The 17,349-nt window shown below is 36.3% G+C and overlaps 1 protein-coding gene across 1 annotated transcript in view; it reads right to left on the reverse strand.

Moving 5' to 3' along the window:
* Positions 1-1,278: 1,278 nt before the first annotated feature.
* Positions 1,279-17,349, reverse strand: part of tspan15 (tetraspanin 15) — a 36,877-nt gene continuing 20,806 nt past the window's right edge. The window contains exons 3-7 of the mRNA XM_032561141.1: positions 16,817-16,891; positions 14,151-14,246; positions 6,296-6,409; positions 5,799-5,849; positions 1,279-5,419 (exon numbers count right to left, since the gene is read on the reverse strand). Coding sequence (XP_032417032.1) covers positions 5,261-5,419; positions 5,799-5,849; positions 6,296-6,409; positions 14,151-14,246; positions 16,817-16,891 — 495 coding nt within the window. The 3' untranslated portion in view covers positions 1,279-5,260. The remainder of the gene's footprint in view (positions 5,420-5,798; positions 5,850-6,295; positions 6,410-14,150; positions 14,247-16,816; positions 16,892-17,349) is intronic.

Raw genomic sequence — 17,349 nt, forward strand, 5'->3', positions numbered from 1 at the left:
CAACAGGCTTTACAAAACTGGGCAGCAAACAGTTACCAAAGGATTTAACCCTGGATGAGGAGAAAACACACAAACATTTGAAGGCGTCATCAACAAAACTCCTGACAGATGTATATAAAGTCTTTGGTTTCTATGTTTATACATGAGACAAAATGGAGATACAAACAACAGTTTAGGAAAGGGGAAGAAAAAAAGAAAGAGCTGAATCTATTTGGTTTACTGACCACGCAGTCAATCAGCTGGAGTCACTGTTTGCGTTTACTTGTTTGGCATACACTTATACCATTTGGAAATCCGGCCCCGCTTAACATTTGAATTGTAAGTCAGCTGCTCCTTCACTTCGTCAGGCTGCTGGTCCCACTCACGCTGCGTTTCTAAGACCTGATTCCTGTACAGCCAGGTAACAAGCACCCCAAAAAACTAAACATAGACAGAGAGAGGCAGTTGGAAGTGAGCATAATTAATGCATTCAAGTCTGGATTTAATTTGTCACTTTCTGTAATTTAGTCTTGCAAAGAAATCAGAAGTCCTTTGTTTTCGATTAGTAGTCTGAAAGTTTATCCAAGTGCATCTCAATAACATTGGGTCAATAAGAAGTTAGGCAGTGGGCTGGGCTTCCCTGGGGTTGCTAGGTAACGGGGAGGGCTTCCCTGGGGTTGCTAGGTAACGGGTAGTGCCTGCTGTTGTGTGACGCTACATTTCAGAGGTTTTTGAAACAGGTCATTTTCAGACACCAAAAAACATTAACTTGCTGCCAAAAATGAGCTTGGTGGATATTTTTTTAAGTGCTTGGTTTGTTTTTTTCAAAGCAATAGAGACCCAAATGAAAGCATAAAAACTTGAAAAATGTGAATTTTGCATAATTATTTCCCTTCAAACGTGTGTGCCGTTTGGTAACATTTTCTAAGTTATCATCAAGTACACTCGTATTTTGTTGTGTTGTTCCATTTCAACAACTGGACACAGAATAGGTGTTAAACCAATGACCAATAACTTCACTTCTTGGATGTGCTCAGTTTTAGATCTCTCCACAGGAAAAAACATTCGATTAAAGCTACAGCCATTGTTGTTTTGTTTGTTTGTTTAGTTTATTTAACAGGGATACAAAAGATGTTTTGAACCAGACTTGGCTCAAACCATTATTTTTTTTTTAAATCTGTGGGGTTGCACAGAATTGTGTAGAATTGAACACAAAATGTGTCGTCCTTATATAGTCACATTACTGTGTATAGACAAAATTTGCGTTGATATTAACACATCTGTTTGAAGATTGTTTCATTTTCCTGCCTATACCAAAACTTTTTACTTTTTTAAACATGCCCTTGTCTTTGACATTTCAGGTTGCCAGGGTAGATTTGCTCTAAAAAAAGATATCTGGAGATGGTATCCTAATTGCATGGCTGACTTTATTAAATCCACACTGCATCCAGCCTCAAAGTGGGTTGGCAGCCTTGACGTAATAATAACCTGTGTTTGTACAACCTTAAGCCATCTGATCTATATGTGTGTCAGTATATGTGTGTGTGTCTGGGTGAGAGTATATGTAGAAATAGTTGTGTTGAATGTGAACAATACAGTTGTTAAAGCTGTGGAATGAAACAACAAAGAACAGGCGGCCTCGACTCCAAAAGGCCGCAGCACCGCAGGTAGAGAGATAAAGGCAGCTCTTAAGGCCAGCCATGCGCTCCCACACAGGTAGAGCATCAATAAAACTAAAGTGCAGCAAAGACGCAAAACATGAGATGTCAAGGCGGGGACTCAGGGCCCCCACAGCAACAAGCAGGGGAGGCAGACTGATCTCCTCCATGATGTGCTGCACCGATACAGTAATTCATGCAAAGGAGCCCAGACAAAGTATTGAGGGAATAAGATGTACATTTCTGTACTGCATAGGGATCCAAAGAATATATTTCCAGAATTTCACTGAGTTCGCATATCTTGTCTATTGACATTCTTCAGAATTTGGACGACAAAACAACCTAAGCCTGTCAAAAAACCGACACCTGTAGCCTAATATCGCTTCTATTTGATTTCACTTTAAAAATCGTCATAGGATGCTGCGCAGTCGGCTGCACAGAAACGGATGAAAACCAAACTTGTTGGCGATGGATAGCAGCCGTCAATCATAATGAGCTCGGTGTAATTGCAGATCTGCAGAGAACACTTTTTACAAGGTAAGAAGATAAACGTTCAAATACGTTATAAGTAATTAAGATTAGAAAGATATCAAATATTGCATTATGGAGAAGGTACGCAGCTAATCATTGGTAACCATGGAAACAATGGCCCACCATCATGTAGCCATGTAACATGTACGAGAAAAACTGATTAGCATCTTTTCTTTTGTATGCTTTTAATCCTGCTCCGGTGTAAGGGGAAACATGTTTATGACATAGTGACATAAATCATGTGGTGTGAATTCAGACAAAGTTGATAATTTGATTAACACGTTAAAGGAGGCAGGAAGTATGGGTCGGTTTCTAAGCTAACTATTTCAAACTTCTGTAAGTCCCGCCATTTACGAGCCTCAATCAAGTGCGTTACGTTCAAAAACAAATCATCTCGACACAAACAAGTAGAAGCCGTGAATAAACTGACAAAAACAACTTGGGAAACCAGTTTCAGTCGCTCTGTTCAACACTCCTGTTCTTCACTTCTGACATCTGTCTTGAATGATTAAGTGAGGTAGTTGTAAAGGGTCAATAGGTACTTCCACTGAGTGAAAGAAGCATATTATAAAACATTTCAGCATGCTGCTGAACATCAGCAAACAAAGAGCGAATAAATAATAGACTAGATGCATTTAATTTATTTATAATACACTTTGCATCTGTGCTCATACTGTTTTTATTTCATTGCATAATAATTGTGTTGTGGTGCTCTGCCCGTGCCTGCAGTCTACACTATTATATAGCTTAGTTCGGTGTCATATCGTAAGTGTTTATCAGTTAATATCAATAATTATTGCTAATTTTTTGCTTTAAATTTCTGAAATACTCCCAAACTTTCCTGTTTAATCTACAATTTCTTTTTGAGCTGTTGTACTCATTTTCTCATTTTGCTCCAAGCTGTTTTTCTTTATTACTTTTAAGCAGTTATGACAAACAGTGTCAAAATCTTAAACTGCTGCTGTGCCAGTTACACAAAAGGTTGTTGCCAGGTAACCATAGAACGAGTGAGTTGCTAGGTAACCAAAGGGTGAGTTAGTTGATTCCACCAACCTTTCTTAGCTGGCCATGAGAGGTTGAGCGGCTAAAGCTTTTCCTCTGCCAACAACCCCCACAATGCTTTGCATTTGTGGATCAGAGTTCAGTGAAATTAATGAACAATCTATCAGACATTATCTATTGATATTGATCACATGTCTATTGTGATATATATTGTTACTGAGATATTTTGAATATTTAAAATGTCTTCAAGCTTTCTGAAATTTGAGAGGGTGTATTCACATTGTTATGCCATCGTCATTATTTGAAAATTGTCTCAAAATGACAATATTATCGTTTGTCATAATAATTTCTGGGGCAATTTATCATCTAGTAAAATCTGTTATTTTGACGGGCCAGCACAGAAACTCTATTTTGCTTCTGGAAAGAACAAACCAGCAACAGTGAATCATAATCAGGGTTCAAAATAAACTTCTTTATGATTTAGTTCCTTTTGTAGGAATGTGTCAAATGCTCAATAAGTCATGTTGCATCTGCTGCAAATTTCCTCTGAACAATACACTTGATTGAATTGGGTCTTGTCACTTGGAATGGAAATGAAAAGAGGAAAATGAAAGTCTTCTGAGTGACGGAACAGATTAATCTGTTTTGCGCCACCTGAACATAAATAACGGTAATGAGAAGAACCCATTATGTGATATCAATGACTGCCAGGCGGCATTTGCTCCACATCGCAGAAACAGCTTGGTGACAACCAACAGGCTTCTTACAGTCGCAGCCGATCAACATTCATGTATTCATAGCTGTCAAAGGGGCTCATATCTAAATGCATTGTGTAACTTTCAAGAAGATGTACAAGGGCAGAAATGTCAGGAACAAAAAAGGTCCCATGCATCTTACATCCAAACCGTAGAAGACAGATATTTAATGCAGAGTGGGTTAGTAAGTGTCTGTCGCTCCAGAATGGTGTTCTGACAACATAATAACGTACAGTATGTATGCAAATACACAGAAAATGTAAATGAAATGAAGCAGCATTTTGTTACAACTGCCCTTCTGTTTCTCTCACTGCTGATGAAGTGAAGCCGTCGCATGTTCAGGGGAAACGAGGGAATGTATTTTCTGACGTTTAGTCATCAGATTTGCATCTCAGGCTGGAAAATGAAGATAAATGTTTGATCCTACATGTGTTTCTGAGTCACAGATGTGTTGAATTTTACTTTCTTAAAATGCCTCCTCCTCGTCTCGCTGTGATTTGTGAAGAGGCTGGGACAGCATGAGGCGTGGGAGAGGGTTTGACGCTACACATTCTTACACCACTCGGGTCACTGAGAGGTAGTCAGCGAGCGCAAACTATCGGTGGGTGCAAAGGTATACAAAATGATATAAAACAAAATTCTATAAACTTTATGTGGATCTTTTATGTTAAAGCATTGTTTTACAAATTAAAATATGAAAAATGTAGAATGCATGTAGTTTTGCACGCCATCATTCTCACTTTTATGGAAGGCTGGAAAGACCGAAATTACTAAATAATGAGACCAAAGCTGAACATTTCCTGTCTAAATACAACATGCTGTCTGTAAAGAAAAATACAGTGACACATGGTGGTGGCAGCATTATGGTGTGGGGAGAGTTTATATTGTAGCCGTTTCATTTTGTTTCAATGCATCATCATCATCAGATTTTATGCTGAATACATTCTAAAATAACTGGTTTTATGTTTTTTATTGCAATTACTACAATATGAGGTATTTCAGTGATGCAAAACAAGCATCAGAAAAGCTTTAAAAAGTATCAAAAAGCTTTTCTTTACTCATTCATTTTAAAAATTTTCATTTATACAGTGACATAAATTTAAAGGTATTCATATTTAATGATGTTGATAATTGTCTTGCAGTTTATGAAAAATTGAAATTCACATACTCAAAAAATGAATGGGCTTTGTTTCACCCCCCTACCCCACTTTTTCCTTCCACTCAACTTTCCAGTATGATTCTTGCAAAGAGCCCCCTGAACAAACAACTTCTTAAAAAATTATTTTATATCATTATATACAAATCAGCTTTATGTGAGCTATGAAAATATTAAAATCAGCTGTGGGTGAAAACTGTGCTGTGCAGTGCATTTTTTACCTGAGGCAGGAGGATAACCAACAACAGTATAGCCATCTTTGTATAGTTGTCCTCCATCCAGTGCATGAACGCAAATGTGCAGCCTCTCGCGTAGATATCCTTCATCGCATCTGGCCGCTACAGCAGAGAAAAAAATAAGTCTGTATTTATAAAGATGATAAATGTCAAAACAAACATCTTTGTTTCCTGTCTTACAGGACATAGAACTTCCTGGATTTTGCCTTAATTTATTACTTGTATTACGGTATGTCCAAGCTGTTATTCTAACTTATACTAAGCCTTGGAGGGATTTACGAGTTGCCGAGACTCATAAATCCTTTACGGGGTTATATCCAGCTACCATGGAGACAGTACTTTTAAACTACTTGCCTTTAATTGGCACTTTAATGAGTCTGCTCGGTATGTCCACCAAGAGAACAGAAAACAAGATAATGAATTGGAGGAACTTTAGTTTAAAGAATTTTACATTTATGTTGATATTTCTATGATCTCTTACCGTTTTATTCAAGACGTCGTGCCCACACAGAGTGTTGACCACTACATTAGGCTGGTGAGATGAGAAGAAGACAAAAATAAATATATATGCATTTCCTTCATAAAATGTAAAATGATTGGATGAGCCAAAAAAGAACTTTCTGCAGAAGTTTCTTTTCACATTTATAAAACATTAAGAGTTCAATTGCTGATGACTTGAATACCTTTCCTGCCTCTCTCAAACTCAGCTAACAGATTAGGAAGATAAATTATTCACAGGTTTTTCATAAAGCGTGCATTAAGTGTTGTAATTATTTAACTCAGGTGTGTTGAAGCAGATAAAGGTTGGAGGACACCGGCCCTTAAAGACTGTATTTGAAGTTTTTAAGTATTATTGTAACAGCTTCAATGAGCCACTTGTAGCTCCAAATGAATATATAAAAACTGTAACATGGAAATGCTGATGTAGCAGTATTTGCTTGCATACCATCGGTTGTGGTTATAATGTTTCATGCTCACCTGGGTTATACAGCAGGTATATGGGACTCCACAGGCCAGCGGTCCACGTCCAGGACATTTGTGGTATATGTTGACTTGCCAGTCTTGAAAATCTTTACCGCCGCAACACTGAAACTGGCAGAGACAAGAAAAATGGCAGAAATTAGAGGAAGGTGAGAGGAACAGCAAGAGGGAGAGAGCAGGGTTTCCAAATTAAAAAGGAAAGAAAAAAGGTGATCAAAACAGTTTGGAAAACGGCATTAATTTCTGCTGAGCTGACAAAATGCCTGCAACATTTCAGGATGAAATGAGCAACAATTAAAGATTTACATATAAATGAGTGAATGTGCTTCTCTGTGCATCTGCACAGGTGTTTGAATAGCTGGGCGATACGTTATATATTATAGATAATTGTAGCTTAATTTAGCAAGTCAATCACACACTGCTCTCACATCCAGCGAGAGATTTAATTACAACAATTCTACATAGAGCAAATAGCAGTTCACTGCATAAACCTCCCATCATGCATTACTGTATATGCTGAATGAATATGAAAACAAAATAAATGAAGCTTTTAGTTTGTCTTCTCACCAAAAATACCAAATCCACATTCTCTGATCTTTGCTCCACATTCAGCTAACATGCGACAGGAACAAAATGAACGGTTTCCTCCAGAACCAGTATGTGGAATCCAGCTGCAATTTGGTTCACAGAAATAAACACCACCTCAGGATTTCCATTATTGCTGCTTCTTTTTAGGTGTTGCTTGTAAAAACCCCTGGGAAAAACAAAACATTACTTCACAAGGAAAATAAATGAGTTCCAATAAGAAACTTAAGGGAGGTAATTACCTTGACCAAAGAGCTAGCCATTTGTTTGCTGGACTGTTATCAGGTGTGATAGAAAGTATTGTTTTTTTAGCTTGAAAGTCAATATGTCTCATGGTGAAACGTGGCGCTAAAGGAAATGCTAAGTATTCAGATCTGTTTAGCTTTTCCAAGGTTTGGCTTTTAACTACAAACTCCAAAGTATTTTACTGAGATTCTCTTTGATATATGAAAACAAAGTAGCACATGAATATTAAAGAACGAAAAATAATATTTATTTTTCTCTAAATAAAATGCTAAAATAAAGGAGTGGAATGCATATGCATTTCACCCCCTTTTACTTGATACCCCTAAAATAAAATCCAGTCCTAACCGGATCACATTCTTCATACCATGGCATATTATGGCCACTCTAAGAAAAAATTTAAATAAAATTACAACTATAAAGTCAAAAGATTATGAGAACAAAGTCAAAGTGTTGCAAGAATTAAGTTGTACGAGAATAAAGTAAAACTAATATGAGAATAAAATTGTAGCATTATGACTTTATTCTCATATTATTTTGGCTTTATTCCTATAATACTATGACTTTATACTCTGAATATTATTATTTTTCTTAGTATGGCTCTAACACTCTGTTGTACCTTCACAAGTCGAATGTTATTTGCCAATTCAAATGTTTCTTTGCACACACAGAAAGTGCATGCTTTATGTTGTGGAGATTAGCCTCATGCTGTCAAAACAACTCAAAATCGAAGGCGACATGAAGAGGTTACACTTTGTTTTCCGCCTCATCTCCAGACCATTCCCACTGATTGGGATGTTAGCAAATTTGAAGATCAAGAAATTTGAATTGCTATTGAGAAGCATTTTGTAGTGACAGGTGTTTGAAGTCTCTTTTCTTTCTTCAGAGACAATTGAACTTGAGCCCCTTCTGCCCACCTTTGATACTTTTCTCTGCAATGTTTTACAGAGAAGACAAGAAATTGAGCTCAGCTTAAAATTGGCGTAAGAGAAAAAACGTGTAACGTGTGCTTACAGCGGCCATTGTATTGTGAAGGAAAGCAATTGTCTCCGAGTACAGCGGTGCACTTTTGTGAAGTGAGCAATTGTGTACTTTAAAGCCCTATGCGAAAGCACCCAAGACGTGTCAAACTCAAGGCCCGCGGGGCAATCCGGCCTGCCATAGCTTTTTGAGTAAATATTATGTTTTCAATCAAATCAATGCAGTTTTTTTCTTTTTACTGCCAAATTATATAAATCAGTCTCTCCAGTTTTTTGAGAATTCTCAAGGAAATTCACATGAAATGAACAAATCCCCACACTTTTTTGAGCTAATAAATAAATGGGAGTTTGTTGCAGATTTTTCTCAAAAATCGTCAAAAACTTTACTTGTACTAAACAGCTGTCTCAGCTGATTAATGTCAGATTATAGTCCATGAGCTATGAGCCATGAGCTATGAGCTAATAAAGTTCAAATATTTCCACATTAGTACCACAAACGCTTTCAATTTTATTGCAAAAAATCACAAAAAGAGTCACAAAGTCCTGGAGGGACTGAAAAGATGTTCAATAATATTTAATTTTAAGAATTCATTGATATTTTAACAGTTTGTGAACAGGTTTTATCAATATATTCCAGGACAACCGGCCCTTTAAGAGCATTCATGATCTGGATTTGGCCCAAAACAGAAGATGAATTTGACACCCCTGACCTAAGACCGTAAAATAAGTCAGACATCATTTGATCATCCTTGGATAAATGCACACAGCTGCTCATGCGTTGAAAACACAAAACCACAAGAAGAGTAAACCATTGAGATTCTGCTGCCCTGTCAAAACATTGAACCGAAGAGCCGCCCTTAGTTCCTGTAATTTGAGTACGCTATAATATGTTGGAAGTCAACAGTAAGAAAACAACATATGCTATGGCATTGTTCAGGTTAGAAAACCATATCTATGTCCAGGTCTGACGGTCAAATCCATACGAGAAACAAGCATCAGAACTGTTTATCGATGGGCTATTTCTTTGGAAAAGTGGTGCAGAGTATAACTGAACCGACGGATGTCATTTTGGTTTACGTAATTTGATCATTTTAGACAGAACCATACTTTCCTGAGAGACAGTTGTCCGTCCGCTTAATCAAATCAAAAGTCAGGACAGAAAAATGATTTACGACTATGTTACTTAACTGATGCATTTTAATATATGCAGACAAGGCTGGTTGTTGCATTTTAATGAGAGACATTGCTTACTTGTATAAAATGCCCTGCACATGGTTAATTGTTGTACCTGAAGGTCACCTCTGTCCTAACCTTAAAATTGACTTATAAATATGCATGGCCCCTCTGCATTCAACAAGACACAAAACTGAGAGTGAAGTTTTTCTCCAAACGTCTAAATGGGTTGTTGTGACATTTGCTGAGGCTGCAGAGTAAAAACTGTAAGAAATGTTTTCTAAGCCTAAATTGCAAAGGAATGCAGTCAATTCTATGTCTAGTGTTTGTTTAATTATATTCTAAAATAGTGAACCACTGTGTTTTTATTATTATTGGTCTAAAAACAGGAAGAGCTGGAGAAAACAAAAGGTCACATTTTCATCAGAAAACAAGATTTCAATGAAGAGCAAGATTCACCACAAGAAAAACTCACAAGACGTGGGGATGGATGGATGGATGGATGGATGGATGGATAGATGGATAGATAGATAGCTTTAGATTTAGCACCACATTTTACAGTGGGACACAACCCAAATACAGTTTTATCAGTGGAAAAATTAGCAAACATTAGCAATTTAATAAATTTTAAAAAATAATATAGCAACGTTTTTAAAAACAGTTTACTTACATAACTACAGAAAAGTGCTTGAAGTTGTTTTGGAAAAATGTCTGCAAGTAAAAATGTTTTCAAAAACAACCTGAAAGTGCTAGCTTAAATTTAAACATAAAAACTAGGGAAAGCTGAACTGATAGAATAACAATTTGCACCAATCCGATGGTTAAGAAACTGATTAAAAACAATAAATATCTTATTTAATTTATTATTTATTAACTTAATTTATAATTTATTTAATAACTTATCAGCAAGGGGGTTTTTGAATTGAAGATGTTGCTTATTTTGTTGATATATAGTTTGATAGGAAAGTGATTAATTGCAGACCCTACAGTACAACTAACTGAATAAAAAACTTTAATGGAGTCTCACCACTGATAGCAACGTGTCTCCAAGTTTTAAAGAATAATAACTAGAAAAATTAAGTTATACTGGAGAGCTCATTTAGTTCAGAAGCTGATATTTTAAATCTTATAATGATTTTCTGTGTCATAGATAATGAACACACAGCATTTGAGATGGAAATATTAGATTATTAAAACATTTTTAAATAAAGAAATGTTGGCTTGGTGAAAATCTCACTTAAAGGGAAATTATGAAAATGGCTACACAATAACTTTCTGTTATCACCAGCACTTAAACTCAATTTCCCTGCAGTAGAATAGTAATTGTTGAGTTATGTAATTATTAATTAATACTATTAACAAAAGTAAAACATTACAGCTCAGAATAATCATCTTCTAAAATTGTGCACACATTACACTGATGAGTAACCTTTCAACAAAACATTTGCATGATACGTTTTGTATGCTTTATGGATAACACAACCTCCAATTTGCACTTAAGAGCTGTGAACAAAGCCTGGCATCTGTTAGTGTTTCAATTATGATTAAAAAAAATAAAAAATCTTCCACATTTGGTGTAAAAAAAAATCTGTTTGCCTCATAAATATTGACTTCTAGAGATGCGACTGTTCAACTTCAGCACCACGTTAAGAGGTGAAGTGAAGGGTTGCAAAAGCAGCAACTCCGAACAACATAATACCTTAAAAACATAAAAGCGGCTATTAGAGGAGAAAAAGGACTGTGACAACAGAAAGGTGATGGGATAATAGCACCCATTAGTTTCTTTCAAAGCTATGTTTCACCGTCAAAGTCCTGGAGACTATTTTACAAGTAAAATGAAAACCCAAAAGAACTGGCTTGACACTGCATATCCTGTGAAATTTTTTATTTTAAAGAAGAAACATTTTTTATAACCGAACAGTTTAAAAGAAGAATGTTTTAGATATTTTAGCCGAAAGCCGTTTTCTTCAACAGAAACAGGTTTGTTATTATGTTCTAAAAGCAACAGTAACAGTTCAGATTCAAACATCTGACATAAACTGTTAAAGGACAAACAGAATAACAAGTTGATTTTTATTTGAGGTTGCTTCATCAGCAAATGTATTTTTAGAAAAGGTCCAACTAAACAGTCTGCAAATCACAGATAATAATAAAATAAATGATAGACGTCTGACTGTAAGTTGTACTGTTTTCTACCTTGCAGTGTTGGTTGGCAAACTGAAAAGCATGTAAAGTTGGACTAAAAATTATGAAATACACATTTTGTGGAGCATCTTTGAAGTAGGCATATCACATTCGATGTGCTCCTGAAATGTACTTTGACAATTTAATCAGAAAGTACGTTTGCTGCATCCATCGCCTAGGGAAAAAAAAACAAAAAAACTTCTGATTTTGACCTGCCAATAACTGATAAGAGTCGATCATGAAAAATTTGGTTGGTTCCGACCTTTGGTCAACTGAGTGGTGTATTAATTAAAATAGAAACACAAAAAACATGAATTGTTCTCCAGTGTAGTCATTTTAAAGGTGACCTACTAGACTTTCTTGAACAGGTTAGGATATGTCTATGGGCTAAACAAAACATGTTAATTACACTTTTTGCACAAAATTATTTTTAGATAATGAGATTTTAGTCTGCTCAGTTCTGCCTATTTTCAAAGAGCTATTTTAGGGTATTTTGTCACTTTAAATTCAAATAAACTGTTAGAACTGACCCCAACTCAACTTTGGCATTCACACATGAAAATGGCTAAAAACACATGCGCAATTATACAACTGTACATCTTTGAAAAGCAGAAGTAGAGCCTTCTGCACAACCAACAAGCACGCAGCATGTGGTTTCTGGATGGTAAGTCAACAACAAAACACTTGTCTCTTCCAACAGCCATTGTATAGCACATACAGCGGTAAAACCAGCTGAGCAAACAAGCTGGAGGTAACGGGCTGGGCTCAGCAGGGGTTGCTAGATAACGGGCTCATTTGTGACTTTACATTCCAGAGGTTTTTAAAACTGCCCAGTTTTCACACACCAAAAAATTTACTTATTGCCAAAAACCAGGTGGGTGTTTTTTTAAAGCACTTATTTTTTTCTAAAAGCAGTTGAAACCCACATGGAGGTTAATTTTGCGTGATACGTCCCCTTTGAACTATGTGAAGAATCATTCCATTTGCAGACAAACTTCTCTGTCCACCGAGTCTTTTTAATCTCATAGTCAAGTGTTTACAGCAATGCAGTCGATACCAACAGGTTGCCTTGCAGCTGTCGTTTCATCTGGAGCAGCTATCTGCAGTTTTTCTCCCCTAAAGCCAGGGACACTGCCAATCAAACTTAAAAATAAACCTCGTTATTAATGGTGACAAAGAAGCGGAGGTATTCGCTGAGCGTAGTCCTCCTTCCGAAGGCATTAAAGGTCAGCGTGATGACTCAGCTGTAAGTAGCTGTGAGCATGGAGGAAAAGTCAAACGTCACACCCTTTGTCGTATCAAACACCATTCAGAGAAATGCCGTGCTGGTTCATAAATATTTTGTTCCCTTAAGTCAAAGGCATTTGTTTGGTTTTTAATTGCACAGGTTTTAGGCTAATTTATCTCAATAAAAATCTGGGTTGGAGGTGTTTGAATGCCAATTTAATCAAGGTCCAGGTGCTGGTCACGACTTAATTCCCTTAGTTATCCAAGTGAAGGAGCATTTGTCTTGTCTGTACCAATCAGTGGAGCTTGTTGCTGACCACATTGAAGCCCGGAGCTTCAATGTGCCGTCTCCAGGCGCTGCAGCTTTGTGTGCTTTATAAAAGCTAATAATAAAAAAAAATAAAAAAAAGAGAGCTACAGCTTCAGGCTGTGAGCAGAGCTCTGAGAGCAGGTGCACAGCAGGCGCGCTACACAGTTTGGACCATTTTTCTTTCTTTTTTTTTTTAAACACAGAACATGCTGCAGACATTGAAGTACATCAGTGACCCTGCTTTTATTAATAAATCTGCACTTTTCTGGTCATGAGAAATAGCTTTGTACTGTGTGCTGCAGGAGAGTTTAACATGTTAGACAAAAGAGATCACTTGCTTTATTTACTCTGAAAACATGGAGATAAGGTTTTTTTATTTATGTAGCACATTTTCAGCAACGAGGCAGTTCAAAGTGCTTTATATGAATTAGAAGGAAATACAAACAAAACAACAAAATCAAAAGAAAGACAAAAAGGTAACGACAACAAAAAAGATAATAGTACTACACAATTTAAACTAATAGGAGTTTCTCTAGATCTAAAGTTTGTTCTTGATTAGTAATATAAATAAGGATAAGTAAGAAGAATAAGAGTTTTTTTCTTTCAGGTCGTTTGCCGTTCACAATGTAGATCACTTACAGGTCGCATATATTTGGAAGTGTGAAGGGCAAAAAAAATCCAACTTGACAGAAAATCGGGAGTGGGTCACTTTAGGCTCCAGTGTTAATGTAGGACGAATATTATAAATGGGAAGTTTGTCAAAATGTGCTTATTTATTCTTTGAATTTATTTTGTTTAGTCAACAAGTTGTTTCTTCAGACATTTATTGGTGTTGCTGTTACGCTGCTCTTGGCAGTTGGTGGTTACCATAGCAACCAGTAACTGACGGCTCCTCCCCCTTTTTTTCTGCTGCTGTTTGTAACTGTGGGGCAGAAGCTGCTGGACTGATGTTAACCACCAACTGGAGATATAATGAACCTGAATGTGTCTGTCGTGAAGTCGTCCTACTGGACCTGAGATGAACATAGGAAGGTTACAGATGTCGTGTCATGTTTATGACTGCGTTAAGGTCGGTCTTATCCACACTCCTTCAAATAAAATGTTACCATACATTGTGTTTTCTCAAATGCTAGCAAAGCCATCACCTTACCCTCTTCTGGACGAAGTCCAAGATGTTTTTGAAGTCGAGGTCATCGTAGTAGTTTTTCATGCCGTTACTGATGTTTTTGTTCACCAAGTCAAGCGTCTATAAGAAAGAAGAAAGAAAAAGCGGTTAGGATTTGTTAATAAGGTGGACGGCTTCAGGCTTTTGACGCAGCCGATCTGCAGTCGGAGTAACCAAATGCCGATTAGTGAAGGTGACTGATCTCCCCCGGCTGGAATATTAAAGCACAACAATTTGACCGCTCACATCTGTCAGTCACAATCTGGTGCAGACGATGAAGTCTGAAGTGGTTGCATTAACACAGCAAGAGTGGAAAATGTTTAACTTTAGACTCTGAACTGTCATGATCACAGAAGAGTTTCTGGTGATACACAAACAATTAGGCTCTAATTTTCATCTGAGCCGGTCCTCACAAATGCATTTCACATTAAGAGATTCTCTCCGGAAAACATTCGTTCTGTTAGAAATATTGCGACGATATCTCTACAGGAAGGTTTCATTCACTCAAAAACACTCTGGTGCATTTTATACGAAAAAATAAAAAAAGCTAATTGTAGTCTCAGCGTGTAGTGCTTGCTGCCTTAGAGCATTGAAATTATTCCACTGAGGTCTTTATTTTTGAAAGCAAATGTAGAGAAATTTACATCTAAAGTATATAACCAGAAAATGACAGAAGTCTGGCTTCTGTAATGCAGTACTGCATTATTTTAATCCTAAATTAAATAATAAATCAAAACGATGTAGGAGGAAATGCTGGTTCTTGTATAAAAAATTGCCATTGACTGAAGTATAGCTTTTCCTTGAAATAACAGAAAAGGCAATGCATGGTGGAAGTACTTAAAAGTAGAATTAAAGACTGGTGATGATTATAATTTTTTTTAGTTTTTAACCTTTCCCCATACACAAACAAGACAAAACTAGCACAGAAATAGATAAACAATATTTAACAAATCAAAAAAAAAAAAAAAAAAAGTGTATGTAGAAGCACGGACTTAATTATGCCTTCATTTTGTTATAAAGCACAATCAAACTCAAAAGCAGGAAATGTTTTTGTATGTTTTTTTGAAACATCTAAGGTATTCCAGATAGGTCTGAAGACAAACTCATAAAAGAAAACATCAAACCTTATTGTATTTGTTTAGGAAATCACTATCGGACATCTTTTAAATTTAAAGTTTTAACTCTCCACCTGAATCCCTTGAACTGAAGTACAATTGTTTTTGATATTCATAGTAACTTTTAGTTTTTTAATAAATCCTTCTCTTGTAATTCATAGTAGTTTCTTTAATTCATTTGTGTTAATCTTGCAGATATACTTTATGTGAAGTCAACCTGATGTATGATGCTCTGTATATCATTACATCTCTATTCAGATCTAATCTAAAAACAACAACCTGATTTTCTTATAAACACATTTATATGATACATTCCTTATGCACAGAGTGAAATATTTTACGTTTTTCTTTTGTGATTATTGTTTTACAGGTAAAAATCATCATCAATCACTTTATTTTGATAAATTGTCCACATTAAACACAGAAAACAACAATAAACAAACCCATAATTTACCAAAAAAGGAACAGGCTGAAGTCAAGCTTATTCTTGCAAGGTACAGGTACATATAGCTTCTTACAGCACTATCGCTTGCTTTAATTTGCAGCCTTGCTGACTCTGGTGTCTCATCTTCCTGTTTATAATACTCCACAGATTAAAATACTCCACAGATTTTCTATGGGGTTTAAGCCAGGAGAGTTTGATGGCCAATGAAGCACAGAGAAAACATGCTTTTATTGAATCTGGTATTGGCTCTGGTGACTATGTGGGCAGATGCCAAGCCCAGCTGAAAAAAACAAAACACTCCATAAAGCTTCACAGAAGAGGAAAGCATGAATTGCTTTGACATTTATTGACAGGCGGCTGTGCTGACTGTTGACTTGCTGAAACACAACAGCGGACATGGTTGAGATAAGTCTTCAAACTGGATCTTGAGCTACTGTGACGTTCCTTTTTCCGGCACTTTGGTGACCGTCTGATGGACAAGTGTCCAGTCAGAAGGCTTCCCCATTATTGTAGGAACCTACAGAATTATCACAGTATTGGTTTTACATCTAAAATAAATATTTCTCAGATAAAGTTGATTGTTACAACTAATCATGGATCATTTTAAAGGTTCCACTTTCAACATGTTGAAATGTTTTGTGTGGGAAAAAAACCAACATATTGCACTCGACAGACCATAAACATCTCAGACAGTTTAGGTGTTTTCTTGCTCTTATTTTCAGAAGATTGTTTATTCATGCAGCTGTTTGTTTTGTGGGCAGGAGCTTCTGTCGTTCTGGCTGCAAGCAAACAAAATCACTTTGCATTATTTACTTCTAGCTGGATGTATTGTTGTGACGCAATGAGAAGATAAACAGCAGACAGATTATAAAATACAACAAGAGAAACAAAACGACAGGAGGATATTGGAATGAAGACAACACCACAGAGCTGCATCAAGGAGCAAGGAAAAACCGATAACATGCAAATGATAACGACTTTGGTTTGTTTAACATTTGCATGCTGTCTGATTCTCTGCTACATAACTCTCACAGGTCCATCCAGCTGTAGAAACATTTCAAATTAAAAACCTAAAACCTCAGGTAGCTCACCTGTTTGCGAAAAGCCAATCCCAATATTCCTCCCAGCAGCTCCAGGATCAGGCAAACTAGCAGGGTGAACATGAACTGGGACAAAACAAAGAAAGGAGAGAAATTAGTCAACAAGAATAAACAAATTCAAGAAAAGCTCAGAAACAAAAATGCCTCGTCTGCTACAGTTCTTATTCTCTTTTTGGAAATTGAATTCATTTCCGCTTTCTCAACAGAATCTTTTAAAAGTTTAAACCTTCAAAATTGTTCTGCATATTAAGGTTTTATTTTAAACGGTGCTATATAGCCATAGTAGAAAGGCAATTATTCCACCTTTGTCATATTCCAATAGAAATCTGATTACTACAAGAATAAAATCATTTTGATTAAAATAAAAAAATGTTACTCTAATAGGCTCTTAACATAATTTTGGCATAAGTAACTAAAAGATGATTGTTTTCTGAAAAACCTCTGTCTAAGTTGAAGTTTCATTCCTTCTACTTCTTTCCACAAAATCACCTCAGAGAGGAGGCAAAACTTTCAGATCTGGAAAC

This window comes from Xiphophorus hellerii, chromosome 4, assembly GCF_003331165.1.
Source record: "Xiphophorus hellerii strain 12219 chromosome 4, Xiphophorus_hellerii-4.1, whole genome shotgun sequence".
NCBI lineage: Eukaryota > Metazoa > Chordata > Actinopteri > Cyprinodontiformes > Poeciliidae > Xiphophorus > Xiphophorus hellerii.